The 19,162-nt window shown below is 33.1% G+C and overlaps 1 protein-coding gene across 7 annotated transcripts in view; it reads right to left on the bottom strand.

Moving 5' to 3' along the window:
• TDRD3 (tudor domain containing 3) overlaps positions 1-19,162 on the bottom strand; it is a 169,892-nt gene that overhangs the window by 91,862 nt on the left and 58,868 nt on the right. For 3 of the 7 annotated variants that reach the window (XM_082700282.1, XM_082700284.1, XM_082700286.1), the window contains exons 2-3: positions 17,677-17,761; positions 11,881-11,946 (exon numbers count right to left, since the gene is read on the bottom strand). In XM_082700282.1, the coding sequence (XP_082556408.1) occupies positions 11,881-11,946; positions 17,677-17,761 (151 nt within the window). The remainder of the gene's footprint in view (positions 1-11,880; positions 11,947-17,676; positions 17,762-19,162) is intronic. The other 4 variants (XM_082700288.1, XM_082700287.1, XM_082700283.1 and 1 more) reach the window with 2 other exon arrangements.

Raw genomic sequence — 19,162 nt, 5'->3', positions numbered from 1 at the left:
TGGATTAAAGGTGTATTAATAGATTTTTTAGTATTACGTGCTCTAAATTATTCATATGCACCCCCCCATCTTCTCCCATGTACCTTAAGGTACAATCTGGAATTAAAGAACTTGGTAATTTTTTTAAAAGACTTTCTTTATTTATTTGACAGAGAGAGAGAGATCACAAGTAGGCAGAGAGGCAGGGGAGTGTGGAGGGGGAGAAACAGGCTCCCTGCTGAGCAGAGAGCTGGATGCAGGGCTCCTCTCAGGACCCTGGGATCATGACCTGAGCCAAAGGCAGAGGCTTAAACCACTGAGACACCCGAGCATCCCTAAGAACTTGGTAATTTTTTAAAGGACATCAACGCAACACCACCAGTTGGAAGGAATATATACTGTTTAAAAACAGCAGGTTTAAAGCACGCCCTCTTCTGGCATTAATGAAGAATACAATACCCCAAAATTTAACAATATAAATTTCAATAAGTTTGAGCTGTACTGGATGTATTTTCACATTATCTTTTTAAGTAAATTTAAATCTAATGTTGTATTACATGCCTGGCACTAAAGAGAAGAAATGCTCTCTCTGGTCACATTTCAATCAAAGCCAAAAATAAAATTGATGAGCTCTTAAAAATTTTATATAACAAAATGCCTCTGATATAATTGAGAAATGATGGTAAAATCTGTTTACATGGCTGAAAAACAACTTTATTAAAAAGTGATATTTTCTACATTATAAAATATTATACCTTTCAGTAGTATCATACCTACAAAGGAAAAAAAAGGCTACTTTTTTGTTACATAGTGTTAAGTAAAATCTTTATGTGCATAATAATGTGATTTATATTTTCAGCAAAGAAAAATGTGAAATGACTGACAAACATTTACACTTAATTTCTTGAGTAAGCATGTCCCAAATTAACAAATTTCTACTTCATATTTACTAGTATTTTGCCAAAGAGAAATAATTTTGATATATATTTAGTCCTAAAGAATATAATTAGAAAAAAGAGACTAAAATTTCATCGAATTTTCAGTTACAAAAAAAAATTCCAACTTAAAACAAGTCCAAAGTCTTTACTAAGTACAGATAAGCTGCGAATTCAGGATGAACTTTTTCTTTTTCTTTGTTAATGTCATTAAAATAAGGACATTTAAATTAAACCATAGACAGGTTATAGTTATTATAATGTTACCATTCTCTTTTATTTTTCTACTTCTAATATTTTTAGCTTAGACATTAACGAATGAATATACAGCTTGTGCTGTTGAACCATATGTGACTACCTAAATATATATTTAAATTAATTAAGTGAAATTTAAAATTCAACTCTTGAGTAACATCCATATTTCAAATGTTCTGTATCTGGACAACACAGATATAAACTACCTACATCACTACAAAAAGTTCTATTAGCTGATCGATGATCTAGATCTATGCGTTCCAAAGTGAGACACATGTATTTTAGGGGGAGCACATCCATTGACTTGTGACAGGAAAACTTTTGCTTCTGTTTAATTCTTAGTAAGAAAGAAATTAAACTTTCCTAGGATTTCTTATACAGCATGACAGGGGCACCTTAACTTGGTCATATGAAATACAGATCACAATGTATCTTTATGGAATTGCAGAGTCCTACAACCCTGCTAAGACATTGATTCTAGACTTCTGGCCTACAGAACTGTGAGAGAATACATTTTTGTGTTTCATGCCACCAAGTTTGTGGTAATTTGTTACAGGAACCTTAGGAAATGAATATACCCACTCATGGAATGACTTATCTAATTGGGAAAAATATACCATATATACTGGGCTCAAACTGGACTCATCCTGACCCTTCTTTTTCTTGGGATCTAGTTAGGAACTCTGAGGTATTTACTCAGGCTCTTCACTGGATTGACACTACTGTGAAGGAGTGTCTAAGTCTGTCTGGTTTGTGGTTCAGTTAGTCCATTTGCCTCTCTCACTAAATCACATCTTTCAAAGTAATTTTCATTAATAATAAAGTTGATATTTTGGCCCACATCTCCCACACTTTACTTCTCAACTGTTTCAAAAGCAAAGCAGAAAAGGAGGTACTATTTACTAGACTCTTCTTAGAAGAGTCTACAATCTTTTCATGGTCACTTCTCCAGGAGAATTATCAAGCCTTAATATTAGTTATTCCACAATTCAGAAATGTTCTATATGTAAGCCAACAGATATAATGAATATTTTCATTTATGTTTACAAAATTCAGCTTATTATACTCTGTAGTAAACAAAATACTAGAAGTATGGGACCTAAATAAAACACAAATAGTAGGATAAAATGCTTTAGTTCTAAGATTATAAATCCTAACTTTAAATTCTGAATCTAAGTGACTCAGCTGGTTGAGCATCCAACTCTTAATTTTGGTTCAGGTTAAGATTTAGGCATCATGAGATCAAATCCAGCTTTGGGTTCCACGCTCAGTGGGGAATCTGCTTTCCCCTCTCCCTCTGCCTCTCCCCCCTGCTTCTGCATTCTCTTTCTCTCTCTCTCTCTAAAATAAATAAATAAATCTTAAAAAAAATAAATAAAATCATCTAAAGGCATCCACTATAATGAATGAAAATTAACCTCAAAATCTGTGTCCAACTAGTGTCAAGGGCAACCCCAAAGTTAAAAAATATATAAATTCTAGATGAAAATAATAAAAAACAAAGATTAATCTGTATACAAAGTTAGAAATTTCAGAACATTGGTCACATTATCCGTTCAGGCATCTACAGTAAATCTCAAATTAGTGGACATTTTCCGCCAGAGAAGATCTATGTGTGCTTCTGGCAGTAACAACCCTGCAATTGAGAGAGCCTCAACTTTGGGCTAGTGGAAAAGTAGCAAAATTAACCTTAGCCAAAACCTCATAGCACCCCCACTACCTCCAGATATTCCTTCTAGAAGAAAGCACTGCTGATTCAGGTGCCCAGAATACCCACAAAGACAGATCAAGAAACATGAAATCACAAGAAAATATCAAGAGACTCATAAGGAAACAAGCCATAAAGCATGAGAATCATAGAAAAATTAAAAATTAAAAAAAATTAAGTCTCCAAGGCCTGGGGAATTTGGAATTATCAAAAACAGACTACAAAATAATAAGCCTGGTCTAAAAAATTTATATAGCTTGTATTAGAAGAGAGAGAAGAAAATTAATGAGCTAAACTAACAAGTTATGAAAAGAACAGACTGAGCTCAAATAAGGTAGAAGAAAGAGGATAATATGGAGAAATTAATGAAATAACAAACAAAGTCAAGCTTAGCAAAGACTAGTGTTGATTCTTCACAAAGGCTAATGAAACTGATACTGAACAGGACTGATTAAGAAGCAGAGAGTAAAGATGCCAATCAGTGACTTAAGAGATAATATTAATAAAAACATTCAACCTACTTTCATCAGCAGTGGAAAAATACAAGAGAACTATGCAGAGTCTAAATATCCATCAACTAGTAAATGAAAAGAAGAAAGTGGTATATCCATACAATGGAATACTAATCAGCAATAAATAGAAACAAACTACTGACATATTAACCTCAAAAACATTCAGTAAGTTAAAGACGCCAGATACAAGAGAGTATATACACTGTTTGCACTCATGTGAAATGTCAACAAAAGGCAAATTCACAAAGAAAGCATAAAAGAATATACAGATAAAATATTAAGAATAATATGTATAAGTTAGTAGAATTTAAGATCAATAGACAATTATCAGAGAGAAAAATTAGTAATTTTTTAAAAACACCATTTACAGCAACAAAAATAAAATACTCCAGGAATAAAGCTTACAAAAGATACAAGACCTCTATACTTTCATAAATTATAAAACTATGGACGCCTGGGTGGCTCAGTGGGTTAAGCCGCTGCCTTCGGCTCAGGTCATGATCTCAGAGTCCTGGGATCGAGTCCCACATCGGGCTCTCTGCTCAGCAAGGTGCCTGCTTCCTCCTCTCTCTCTGCCTGCCTCTCTGCCTACTTGTGATCTCTCTCTGTCAAATAAATAAATAAAATCTTAAAAAAAAAAAAAACTATGGAAAAACTAAATAAATGAAGAGATACATCTAGGAGTATGCTAGAGGCAGCTCATACCAGTTCACAAGACCCTATTATGCACATATCTTCCCAATTCTGGCATCAGTGATTTCATGGTGTAGCTTATAATCAGCCATGGTGATAATACTCTTGCTACAAAAAGTATAAATGCTATGTATTAGGGCTTTTTCTTCTGTTCACAGAGGCACCTTATAAGCATTTCACTTATAATATGGTAACATAACGATATCAATTGTCTTTAAACTAATTGGCCCAATAGACACATGAAAAAGTGCTTCACATCACTCGGCATCAGGGAAATACAAATCAAAACCACAATGAGATACCACCTCACACCAGTCAGAATGGCTAAAATTAACAAGTCAAGAAATGACAGATGCTGGCGAGGTTGTGGAGAAAAGGGAACCCTCCTACACTGTTGGTGCGAACGCAAGCTGGTGTAACCACTCTGGAAAACAGCATGGAGGTTCCTCAAAAAGTTGAAAATAGAGCTACCCTATGACCCAGTAATTGCACTACTGGGTATTTACCCTAAAGATACAAATGTAGTGATCCAAAGGGCACGTGCACCCAAATGTTTATAGCAGCAATGTCCACAATGGCCAAACTATGGAAAGAACCTAGACGTCCATCAACAGATGAATGGATAAAGAAGATGTGGTATATCTATACAATGGAATACTATGCACCCATCAAAAGAAATGAAATCTTGCCATTTGCAATGACATGGATGGAACTAGAGGGTATTATGCTCAGCAAAATAAGTCAATTGGAGAAAGAAAACTATCATATAATCTCCCTGATATGAGGAAGTGGAGAGGCAACGTGGGAGGTTTGGGGGGTAGGAAAAGAATAAATGAAACAAGATGGGATCGGGAGGGAGACAAACCATAAGAGACTCTTAATCTCACAAAACAAACTGAGGGTTGCTATGGGGGAGAGGGTTAGGGAGAGGGTGGTGGGTTATGGACATTGGGGAGAGTGTGTGCTATGGTGAGTGCTGTGAAACATGTAAACCTGGCAATTCACAGACCTGTACCCCTGGGGCTAATAATACATTATATGTTAATAAAAAATTTTTAAAAAACCGATTGGCAAATTCAATGCAATTTCAATCAAAACTCCACATCTTTTCTTTTTTAAGATTTTATTTATTTATTTATTTGACAGAGAGAAAAATCACAAGTAGGCAGAGAGGCAGGCAGAGAGAGAGGAGGAAGCAGGCTCCCTGCTGAGCAGAGAGACTGTTCTGGGGGCTCGATCCCAGGACTCTAAGATCATGACCTAAGCCAAAGGCAGAGACTTAACCCACTGAGCCACTCAGGTGCCCCAAAACTCCAACATCTTTTAAGAAACTTGATTCTGAAATGTCTACCAGTGTGGGGGTGGGCAAGGACAGAATAGCCTAAGGAAGAGTAACATATTTTACAACCACAAGATTAGAAAAATTTGATCATTTCAAGTGCCACAAATGATGGAGATTAATGGTATCTCACACATACTACTGAAGGTAATACAAATTTGGTACAACTACTTTAATAAATAATTTGGCATAATCTTATAAAGTTCAATACTGGCTTAGCGCTAGAACATAATTCAATCCCTGGTTATGTTCCCCAGAAAAACTCTTACAAACATGCATCAAGAAAAATACACAAATTTGTTCCTAAAAGTAGTGCATCTATTATAAAAACAAAAGAAAAAGAAAAGCATTTAAATATCCATCAACAGGAGAATAAGTAAACTGAAGTTTTATTTACACAGTTTAGTATTATATAAAAGAGAAAAATGAATGCATAATAGATATATGCCACATGGACACCTATTAGACACAGAGCACTGAATGACAGAAGCAAATTACAGCAGACAGTATGTTAACATTTCATAAAGCTTAAAAATAAAAATATATATTGTTCATGAACAATGACATATGACTAAAATATTTTTAAAAGTAAAGTTAAACTCAAAATTCACAACAATCTGTTCTTGGTGTGGGAGGGAGGAAGAGCTAGGACACCCAGGTAGGCAGAGTGGTGCTGTAATGTTCTAGTTCTACCAGGCTGAGACTTCAGATGTGCTCACTTTATTATTAAGCTTAAAGCATATATGTTTGTATATGTTAAATATTACATTAAAATAGTTCAAATAGTATACAATATATTTTGAAATTAAGACATTGGGTAGTTCACAGAAATATCAAAAGAATTAAAGAACTAGGTCTGTTGCCAACACAGAGAGAAAAAACACTCATAACCAAACCATAGAAATGGTTTAGTGGCCATGGTGTTGGTAAAACAACAGTTCTTGGATGGGGAGGGGAGAGAAGAAGCCTTAGTATTTGTAGCATCTGCCAACTGCCATGGCTGATTTCCACTACCAAGATGTTACTGAACTCTTAACTAGGAAGACCTGCTGACAATCAGCATTCATGAGCTCTAATGAATGGGACCCAACACACTCCAAGCATCTAGGTGTACACCTGTTCCATCAGCCTCACTGGCCCTAGAAACCTACCCCAGGACCTCTGCAGCTACTACCGTAGAAACTCAAACTCGCTGTAGCTTCTACCACTAGCAGAGAGCATTCACTATGGTTCCTGCTTATTTGAATGATTAGCCCAAGTCCATCGAGGCTACAGATGACTAGCAGAGCTGAGGTACATATGCATGGCATAGTTGCAATGGAGGCTGCAGAAAATGTGTCTGGCATTTTCCTTCTCTTCACCACCATGACTGGAAAGATGGGACATTCCCTCACACACACACAAAGATAACTCAGGTTCTAGGAATCACAAATGTCCACTATTCTTATCTTCCATGTATTGTTATCAGTTAAGATTTTGTCAAGCTGTTTTTTATAGTTTGTACAATAAACCTTTTCATTGTATATATCATATATATATTGTATTATATAATATATATTATTGTGATATATGTAATTAATGTGTATGTGTATATATGTGTATATATACACCTATACGCACAATCACTCTCCTCTCCTAAAATTTTAAATATGCCCCCAAATGGGGATCTGCCCACTATTACCTCACTGGGAAGCACACCTCTAAAAACTAATAGTCTAGCAAGAAAAGCAACCTCCCCACTTCACCAAGCTGAGACAGCTGCCCTTTCATCACAAGTACTTCTGACATAATATTGATTTCACTACATGAACACATAAGTTTCTTGATCTCTCATTAGGTTATGTGTTCCAACAAGGCAGGGGCTGTCCTGTTGATTGCTGCATCCCTTGAACTTAGCACAAATATGTATTCAAAATTCCTTGATAAATACAGTGTTCCCTTTGTCTTCAAAATAATTTGCCTTAGTTTATCTCCAGATCCACAAAGTGTGATAGGATCACTTGTGTATCATAAATGAGAAAACTGAGAGCAGAGGGTAATGTATTCTGCCAGATGTCATTCAGCTAGTAGGAGGGAAAATTAGGATTCAGATTGAGATCTGTCTTATACCAAAGTCTGTCGTCTTTCTATTACGCATTTTAAAACTATGACAAAATTTGTTACGTGGTAAAAGTAGATACAGGTCTAAAGGGTAATGGAAATACTGATGCTTAAAAGTTAATTCTGCTCAAAAGGGGTCAAGAAAATTGGGAGAGAAGTGGAATATGAATGGGGGTTTACAGAATAAATAGTTTGCCTGGAAGCATAGACAGATTTTAAGGAAGTTAAGTTCCTTCATCTCTGCAGTAAAAAGAGGGCAGTAACCATTTCTGTTTTCAGTGTTTTTCTGAAGACTACAAAGATAGTGCATATAAACTGCTTAACACTGGATATAGCAGAGCAGATTTTCAGTAAGGAGAGGAGAAAAAGAAGAAAAAGAAGAATTTGCTGAAAATCAGGGCTCTCCTAGGTAAGTTAGAAGCTTGTACCAAAAAAGATCAAGAAAAAAGTCAAATGCACTAGAAATGCTGGAAAAACAGCTTTGCAAAGGCAGTCCCTCATCCCTAGCTCAAATTTTTCAAGCTATATTCACATACAGCGAGAGTATAAATGTAAAAAAAAAATTATAAATAACAGTAAAAAGAAAATTTCTGAATCCTAAATATGGTAGTACCTTTACTAGAAGACGACCTAAAAGTTTCCACTCCTCAGACATTTTAAAAACAGAGTATTATAAAAGCTTATTAAGTGAGAAATAGACATAATCCTGAATAGGTTCTTCCAAACCTGAGATCCCCTGTGAAAAGCATCAATTTATACATCGAAATATGTAGCACAGGACATAATTTCTCTTATTCAATCATTCAGAGCAATTATAGCAAATGAAATATGAGGAAAACACTGTGGGGACCCCCCCCCCCCGTCAAAGGTAACCCTTATACTAGTGTATCATTAGCCTATTTCCACACCTCTATCCTTCACCTTTTTATCTTTTTGTTCTCTGGGAGAATTAAAAAAGAAAAAAAAAAAAAAAAGGTGAACAGTTTGTTTTTCAATTATCAGAAGAGTTATTTGCCTATTGTATATAGTTTAGTACAGTCATTTTTAAACTCCACAGAAGTTCTACTAATATTTGCCAATAAACACTTGTAAATAAAGCAAAGTAAAATCAATATTTCAGAGTAATCCATTGTTCTGAAACTTAAGAGTGCATGTTTAATTTTAATAACTCACCAGAAGGAACACTGAAAAATTGTATTATTTGCCAGAATATAAATTAACATACATAAAACATGATATAATTTTATTTAAATTAAAACTTAAAGCTTTTTACAATTATTTTTCTTTTGAAAAACGTCTAATTTTCTAGACTGATGGTGAAAGGGCATTCACTTTGAATTTTAAGGCAGCGAAGCCATCTTGTGGTTGATATCGGTACTTGCTAGAGCTTTGAGTGGGTCCCTCCCATTTGTAAAATTAGGTCTTTAATCACAGTTTGACCTTTAAAAAGGCATATACAACCTGTCATTTTTAAGACTTAGAAGGAAAAAATAAATACAGACCTGAAAGTCCTTCCTTTTTAGGGTTCCACAGTAATGCATAAGGTCATCATGTAGCTGGACTGGTAATGTATTTTTATAATAACCTCTACTTTATAATTCTATACTTTGGTTCAGAGGCTTAAGCTATGAAAATCACTACTGCAAAATATTATGCTTTAAAAAAAGAATATGAAAAATACTAAACAGCTTTGTAGAAATAATAGTTCTACTTCTTTTTTTGTAATGACTTTGTTCCATGATTTTTAGCTTATATGCCACCAGGTTCAAAAAACTGATAATATCTAAGAAATGCAAAGTCTGCCCTAAAACACTCAGAAAAAAAGTTACAAAGGTGGCTTCCCCACCACACCTCCCTCCACTCTCACCATCTAAACCTCAAAGATAAACTGCCTATGGGAAGACATGGCTTAGGCTTGGAAGCCTGGAGACAGCAGTCATCTTCCCCCTCAGCATTTTTTTTTTTCTTTCTTTTTTAAGTATGCTGGGAGTGGGCATTAAACTCATGACCCTGAGACCAAGACCTGAGCTGAGAGCAAGAGTCAAACACTCAACTGACACCCAGGCACACCATTTCCCTTCGGCATTTTTAAAATTTGTTTGAAACCTTTTCATTAAGGTCATGGGCAACCTTAGGGAGAAAATATAGGAACTGAAAAACAATGTTAAGAGAATGGAAGGAAAGAGAAAAGAACCTGAACAAAACTATTATATTAATTAATGATAAAGTTACTTGCACTTTTTGCCATTCTACTTTCTTCCAAATTAACAGTGATAACTAAAAACAATTATTAAGACTTCAGTCTCACACCCCAGATGACAATGCCTTTCTGAAGGCCCCAGATTTGTCTTAGAACAAAAAAGATGTAAATTCAATGTATCCAGGATTAACTGTCTTCTCTGATCACAGTTCAATCAGCTCTCCATTTTCCCTTTCCACTCTCAAATTCCTAAATGCTAAAAATGGTATTATCCAAGACTTAGTAAATATAATAACAATACACACCATGTGAGCATTTACTTTTGGCCTCTTTTGGGAGAAGTCTGAAGACTCCTCTCTACAATCCTTTAATCTACCTCCAAAGAGGATTACTGCTTCGATGTTAGTCACTTTTCCTGTAAAGAACAGTTGTACTCATCAGACTTCTCCAAGATTGCTGCCTAATCTGGGATTCTGTTGTCTAGAAACTTGCTAGGTATGCTTCCCAGACCACCAGAATCAACAACCCATGGAAACTTGTCTAAAATACAGATTCTCAGGCTCTATCCTAATTCAATGGAATCAGAAACGGGGGGAGTCCGGGGGTAGAGGGGAGGGGCTGGCCATCTGTGTTTTATCCAAGTTTCATGGTGATTCCAGTATATGATGAAGTCTGAAAACTTTACAACGAAAACCACTGAACCAACTGAAAACCACAACCAAAAAAAGAGATGTATGGAAACTGGAGAGAACTCTGAGAACAATGAAGTTGAATGGAAAATTCAAGACAGAATAAACAAAGGAATCAAGATAAGTAGCTTTGCAAAAGAAACTTGTGGCAAAGACATTTACAAGTCCTCAAATATATGAAGAATTCTTCTCAAGAGAAAGTAAGCAGATGTTCTCCATTCCCCCTGAGGGAAGATCAAGAAGACATTACAAACTTTAAGTTGTAGCATAAGAAATTTAGATTAAAATAAAATTAAAGTTTGCTGACACAGAGTGTTGTTAAATATTAAAATGAATTACTGAGGAGTTTATAGAACCTCTTCTCTGAGTATCTGTCTAAAAAATGAGAGTAGATTAGAATTCTCATATGGCTCTTTGCAGCAAAATGATTACCATCATTTATATAAACAGATTAATTCTTAGAAAATGTGTGAAACTTTTTTACACTATATACCTTTTACAATTATCTAATACCTAAGTGTTAGATATTTTAAAATTATTTTTAATTTATTATTTAAATTATTTAAAATTTAAAATATTTAAAATAAAATATTAATATTTTATAAATTATAAATTTAAATAAAATTATATTTTATAAATTTATAAAATATAAAAATATTTAAAATTTTAAAATATTTAAATTATTATTGATAAATTCTTTACCATAAGAATATTTATCCAAACACAAAACATACACACTGAAAGTATTTATTTATAGATAATGACGTTCTTTAATAGTTCAAAAAGTGACCAATAGCACATAAGATTCTTGGCTGACACAATTCACATGTATTTTCAAATAAAAGAAGAAATATAGGTAAAAAAGAAGTAAAAGACTGAGTAGTTGGTATCTAAAAACTGTATCCCTGGATTTTAAAAAGATCACTGCACAATTCACAATATGAATATATATATATATATATATATATATATGAAATTACTGAATCTATATGACATATAAAATACATACATTATGTATATTATGTACTAATAAATATATGTGGTACAAAATGGAAGCAATAACCAAACGCGCAGCTTTGATGAACTGCTCTTAATATCCTCTCACAATCTTACAATTTTATAAAATAAGTTCATTAAATAAACATGGAAATAGGTAACTAAAATTAAAAGGTACAAAAAGGTCCTTGTCCTGTATTCTAGCAATATTTGCTAAGTCTCACATTAATGAGTTTATAATTCCTAAAACTGACAGGTTTTTTAAAAAATGTTTTAAAGTCACCAAAAGTTTAAAACTTCAAGTCAATAATTTTCCGTTTGTACAGAAAGTCACTAGGATAACTCTGTGACCTAGTTAATTCTAAAATATTTTGCAGTTGCAGTCTTTACTGACAAAATATAATTCCAATAATTTAGTAAATGTTCATATTTATTGCAGTTAGCATAATTTAGGAAGTTAATGTTTTTCTTTACCTTTTCTACCTTTCCACCATTGATGTCACTGGGGAGGAATTTCTTGCCAATTGTTCTTAAGTCTGTCTAAAATAAAAATATTATCATTAAAATATAATTATAGAGAAAAGTAAATCTAAATCTAATCTTACTCATAAACAAAAGATGAAATTTATTAACACCTGTAGAATAAAATTTAAATCAGTATCTTTTAGCTGATTATGAGATCTATACATACAATCGATCTTTTCAAGTAACATAGTACCATATATATGTTATTGAAAGTACATCAGTAAGTTGAACAGTAATGTTTAAGGCCTTAGTTCTGGTTATATTCCTTTCAGTAACTTACTAAATATTCTCTATTAAAACCTAATACTTGATTTTATATTACTGTAGTCTTACTAAAAAAAATAATGTCCCAACCCCAAGCCAGCTGACTACTTTAAGTATACAAACAGAATATATTTTTGATAACTGAATCCTATATAACACTCATATGAAGAGTCATGAAAACATTATTCTTTTGGCTGTGATACCTATTACAAAGCTACATAATATACAAATATCCTAGGGAACAACACCACTGCAAAAGCAAGAATAGGAAGACTTTACTATAGTAAAAATCCATATTATTTGCTTAAACAAATTACAGAAGTCAAATTTAGTGAACAAATGACTAAGTATATGAAAGTGCAAACCAGAGCAAAACAAAAATGAAAGCATAAGAACTAACAAACAAAACTACAGCATTCCTGATATAAAAACAAAACTTCAACTATATAATTTACAAAAAAGCAAAACTTTTAAGGATATTGTCCTCTTTAGGAAGTAAAAACTGAAGGAACAATAAGAAACTTGCTCAGAGGAAAATCAATACTCATGAAGAAGGCCTAATTATTTAAGCTAAGAAATTATCTTGATGACAGAGTGTGAGGTTAGACTGATAACTGAATTTATATTGTTCTGTTCTTCTTTAAAATATAACAAGAGCTCTTCATCTTCTTCAGGGCAGAATAAAAGAAAATAGAGTATTTAATCACAAAAACTGTAAGGCAGAAATTCATGTTAGACTTAGGGGGAAAACACTAGATGATTAAAATTACTGTGACATAAAATGAAGACATGGAGAGAAGTCAGATAGTCTTCTTTCATCACCTACAAAAACAGAATGTCCTCTTATTTTAAATATCAGTATGTGGTCAGCTTAAGAAATGAGCATATAAATTACACAATCCCCACAGATCTTTCCAGTCTTTTACTACCATAATTCATATTTTAATTCTCAATGTAAAGCAAGGGTCACTCCTAAGCTAAAACTCACCAAGTGGAGCTGCCAGACAAACTAAGCCCCAAATCCAAAACACTTGTGTAACAATATGTTAGCTTTATCATCTTTGCAGCCTCTATCCAGTAACAGAGTGAAAGAATTATAAGCATACCTTTTCACTTTGAAAATACTGAGCAGCAATGGGAAAAAAATATTTTCTTATACTAACCTTCCATATATTAGGATTGTTTTATTCCTAATGTTAATTACACATGAAGTACTTGGTACAACGAATTGCAAAGAGTAAACACTTAATGAATGTTAACTATCATGTTTATTTGTTAATATAAGATATGTACATTTTGTTATCTGAACATGAATAATCATTAAGTTAGTAATACAACTAACAGTTCATAATAATACAGGCATCATTTTGAAGTCACTCAAAGGCTCAAATATTTAAATATGTATGCAAAACAGAACACTTACAAATTTTATGATATACCATGGTTTCTCATTTCTGGTTTTTAGCAATAATTATGAAATTTAACTTAAACCAAAATGAGGCACCAATATAAAGTTGAAATAAACACTAAGTTAAAATCCTAAACTCTGAATCATTACAAACTGTAATTAACTAATAGGACCATGGACACTGCCACGAATTCTCTAAATCCAGCTAATTTATTCCTCTATAAAATGGAAAAAATATCACCAAGTTTATCCATAAAGTTGTTATCAGGCTAAAGGGAGACATTATATTCAAAGTTTATATAACTTTTAAAGTGCTAAACACATATATAATGAATATTATTTCATTATTCTTTAAGCAAGATGAAAATGACCTACCAAATCTTTAAACATCCTAAAATCAAAATCAATGTATAAGTACTCCAAAGGCAATTTCATGCTTCAGATGCCATTATATGAGGATCACTAGTAAAACTGTGTCCAAAAATGCATTTATATTGGACATAAAAAAATTACGCAGGAGAAATATTTAATCTATAACAACATATGCACTTGTACACACATACAAAAGATTCCTGACTATTTACTCAAGTAAATTCAATGGAATATCTATTTGGCAAGTCATTTCATATTACGCAGAATCTTAAAAGAAATTTTTGAAAATCTGTTTTTAAATTTTTACTAATACATAGTATTCAGTAATTTAAGACTGAGCTATCACTTAATTTACTTGTGAATAATTCAGGTATTTAAGCCCAAAACTACATGCTGGATTTTAACGTCATTTCGTAGTATTTTTACTCCCCATTCTACCGAGCAAAAAATTAAGAACCCTCCTTTCAACATAAAAATCTATACAGAAATGAGTTATACAGCAGCTCTGAGGCTGCTCTTTTTAGAAGGGCTTACTTTTACAAGGTTGGCTCTAGGCTGGCATGTGGGAACTTGCACTTGAACATTTCCTAACTGAAAATGTGGTTCACTGCCTAGACTATTTATACGAACAATGTGATTTACGGTGAACACCTGATTTTTGAGGGGGAGGAGTCTTACAACTGTTCATTTAGGCAGACAGTGTCTCTATAAGCAGACCAATAAATGCACTGGGTGCTAGTCCCTAGTGGACTTCCCTGGGCAGAAACACTGTACAGTTACCCTTGCTTTTCAAAAGTTCACATTATGCCACTCTGCTTTTACAAAAGACCTACACGAGTTTTCGCTAAATGAAAGAAATTCAAAGATTTTCATTTTATAGGCAAAGGTGAAAAGCAAAAAAAGTGTTCAGTGGCTGTTATTATGCTGAGCATTTATAGAAACAGAATGTACCCCAAACAGCAAGAGGGGCACTACCAAGCTTCTTCCCCAGGAACTATACTCAGCATCTCAGCATCAAACTGCAAGAGTTTTGAACAGTGTTCTGGGCATCTGTGCTTTCTCTTGATTTATTTTTGTGTATCCTTTAGCAAGATATGCCCTAAGGTAACAGAAAAACCTGAGAGGTTACTTTTTGGGTCTGGGAATGCTCTAAAATCTTTCCATATAAATTAATGGTAATTACTTCTTCATTCTACACCATTTTGGCTTACAAAAAGTTTTGCCCGAATGTCCTATATAATTTTTTTAATTTTACTTTTTTTTTTTTTTTTTTTTTAGAGAGAGAGAGAGAGAGAGAGAAGCACACACATGAGCTGGAGGGGTCGGGGTGGAGGGATAGAAGATGGAGAAAGAGACTCTTAAGCAGGTTCCACACCCAGCGTGGAACTCAAAGAGTCAGATGTTCAACTGACTAAGCCACCCACATGCCCCAGGAATGTTCTACTTTTGAGTAGCGTGGAAAACCTATACATATATTATTGCATTTTCTTTGCTAGATAAAGGAACAAGCTCAGTGTGCCCCGAATGGGAGGAGGGGGACATAAGAAAGCTTATGAATGGATTATTCTCCCAAAATGTAATAAGTTATATATAATAAGAATCAATAATACAACTCTTTTTTAACTAGTGACTAATAGCCCCTAATCTTTCAAAAGCTGAAAAAATTTCAACAGAAACACTATAAATGCCTGACTTTATTTAAAGGTCATAAGCTTGAAAGGTAAATTATTTATCTGGTGTAGACTTCATCCTAATTAAAGGTAATTCTTTTTCCTATTGTATGGCATGAAATCTTGGATTGGCATATTCAACCATATATTTCAGAGAAAATTATGCAGACAAATTAATTCATAAAATAATGGTCATCATGTACTTTTTATATACATAGGACAAATACTTCATCTTGATTTACTTTATTTATAGTTTCACATCCAATTATAGGAGATCATTGCTATTTACCTAAGCTCGTAAATAAGAAAAAGAAGAGCAAAAAAAAAAAAAAAAAGGAAAGGAAGAGAAGACTGTCAAAAATACTTCATCATCTTTAGAATTTTTCTTTAATTAATAGAGTTCTTTCAATATTTTTTAAAAGTAGAACTCACTTATTAGGGTACAAGTAAAAAAAAGTTAAAGTGTATATGGAATATTTCCATTTGTAGTCATAGACAACATGCATAATTTCTAAAGTTTACTTTTTTTAAAAGGTTTTTATTTTATTTACTTGATGGACAGAGATCACAAGTAGGCAGAGATGCAGGCAGAGACAGAGTGGGAAGTAGACTCCCTGCTGAGCAGAGAGCCCAGGATGCAGGGCTCAATCCCAGAACCCTGAGATCATAACCCAAACTGAAGGCAGAGGCTTAATCCACTGAGCCACCCAGGTGCCCCTCTAAATCTCACTTTAAAATTTTTTATTCTTTTATTAAAAACCTACATTCTTAGCTCAGAAACAAAAAATGACCTTATTAGTTTTATTGAATAAAATTCAAAGCTGAAAAAAATGACAGAATTCAAAACATAAATTTTATCTGTGTAAGTACATTTAATTGATATAAATTAACATAAAAAGAAAAAGTTATACACAGTTATATATTTTTTCATATTTTATTTATTTTTTTAAAGATTTTATTTATTTATTTGACAGAGAGAGATCACAAGTAGACGGAGAGGCAGGCAGAGAGAGAAAGAGGGAAGCAGGCTCCCTGCTGAGCAGAGAGCCGAGCCCGATACTGGACTCGATCCCAGGACCCTGAGATCATGACCTGAGCTGAAGGCAGCGGCTTAACCCACTGAGCCACCCAGGCGCCCTATTTATTCATATTTTAAATGTTTTCAGTTGCTGACATTTCTGCTTCACATTATACCTGTGTTGCAGTGATATGGTGGATCTGTCATTTTCTTATGAATAAGAGAGTAAGTAATTCTCTTGTGAATTTTGTTGACTATTTATCATAATGTATAAATTTAATTTAATAGATTAAATTATACATTTAATAGACTGTTATTATAAAGATAATTTGAAAATGCTCCCAATGGCATAACTGGAAAGATGAAAAAAAGAATATTCATTTACTTACACCTAAATTTCAAACAATTTTTATAACTCTTCAAAAAAATCCAAAGGCCAATCCCAATTATGGAAAAGATACAGCTATAGAAATAGGTAGAAGGAGGAGATTGAAAAGAAATATATATACAACATAACTGTAATTATGGATAGCCTTAATTTTCTTATTTTACTTTTGTTTTCTGAACTGTTCTACAATATATATTACTTTTATCCACAGGATAAGTTATTTTGGAACAAAAAATACAACTGTCAAAAAGCTATAACCTACCCGGAGTTCCTATGTTAATAAAATAATTTATTTTAATAAATATAAATAGTAGTTTCTGCTATTATATATCTACTGTAAATGTTATGAAAGTCTCTGATCACTGGGGGAAATGGGAATCTTAATTGCATTTTTTTCCTTTCTTATTAGATTCTATATAACAGTTGTTATAAGAAACATAAATTTCTAAAAATTGGGTTGATATGAGATTACTGAATTCAACAAACATCACTGCAACTTAAAATACACAGTAAAACCAAAAGATGTCCTCCATATACTTTTCTTAAAATCCAGATTATTCTGTAAGACATTTTTCATGAAAGCTTCTAGATTTAAAATGTTTACAAGTTAATAAATAAAACCTACATTGAGAGCAATCAGGATGATGTCATTTATATTGACTTTGTCAGGAGAACTTGTGCAAGCTTCAATGCCTTCATCTGAAAGATACCTGTTAAAATAAAATAAATGACTTAATATTTCCTAAAATCAAAATTAAACAAATTATATTCTTAAATCAACATGCAATTTTGTTCCATACTATAAAAAGCTTTACTATAAATATTAAGGAAAGAGCTCTGGATATTCCATTTATTTACCATCTCTGATAGAACAAATGGGTAACACATATTTCCCTTCTTTCGTATCCTTAAAGGGATGCTGTATCAATAAAATTATCTATACGCTTTCTGAGAAAAGCCATTTAAATATCAAAATACTTCTTAATGAATGTATGAGCTACTCCTATTATGCAAATATAGTATCTGTCTTAAATATTTGTTAATACAGAAGCTCTTAGAGACTAGAGATGTGCTATAAAAATAGAACTAAAAATAACAGATTTAAACTTAATCCATGACAATTTCCTCTGTCTGCTACTTTCTTAAATTATCTTCTCAGGTTCCCTTTTTTGGACATTACATTCCTGAGAAAGATTTAGTAAATATTATTGACTTAAAGTGGCACAAAGATAGGCAACTTTTTAGCTTATACCTTTTACTTTTCCTGTTCTCTTTTCAGTTTTTTTACTCATTGTCTTATTGCCTTTTGATCTTTTATTCAGTCTAAACCAGTATCACATCTGTTACAGACAATAATTAACTCAAGAGTAAAAAGATTATTGATTCCAGAGAGAGAATCATTTCTACCCATTCATTCATGCTTAATGCAGGCATTTTAAAATTCTTTGATAAATTCTAGAATTTAGGTATTATCTCCCCCAAAATCCACCTGTACAAATGCCCATTAACATCTCACATCTTTTACTTTAAGATTTTATTTTTAAGTAATCTCTATACTCAACATGGGGCTCAAGAGTCGCACACTCTACCAACCAAGTCAGCCAGGCACCACCCATCTCACATCTTTTATAATTAGTATCAACCACTTTAACAAAAGGGCTGGTGCCAACATTGCCACTGCAGACATTCTCCCAGTGAAAAGATACAGGAGTGTTAATCTGACAGCAAGCTCTTTCCTGAGAGCCAGCAATTCAACCACCAATACCCAACATTGGAGTGATTCTAAGACATGTATCAATGTAAACTCTACCTGGAGACAATGACCAACAAGTCTTTAAGGAACACAGACTGAATAATTTTACAAAAATGAAGGAGCAAGTGAAAAGAAATGTAAATTGAATAATGCAAAAGAACAAGAGATTAAAGTTGATAAGCCTAGAACAAGACCAAGGAGATAAAAGTATAAATATCAAAATAAGAATGTATTAAAACAATTATATAGTATTGAGTTTAAGACCATGGCAGTACTAAACTACAATGATGAAAGAAGGCAAGTAGTTAACCAGGTTACAGAGGAAAAACAGAAGTGTTAAGTATGTACATAAGTCAGT

The sequence above is a fragment of the Mustela nivalis genome (assembly GCF_964662115.1).
Source record: "Mustela nivalis genome assembly, chromosome: 15".
NCBI lineage: Eukaryota > Metazoa > Chordata > Mammalia > Carnivora > Mustelidae > Mustela > Mustela nivalis.
This window is presented reverse-complemented; position numbering and strand designations above follow the sequence as displayed.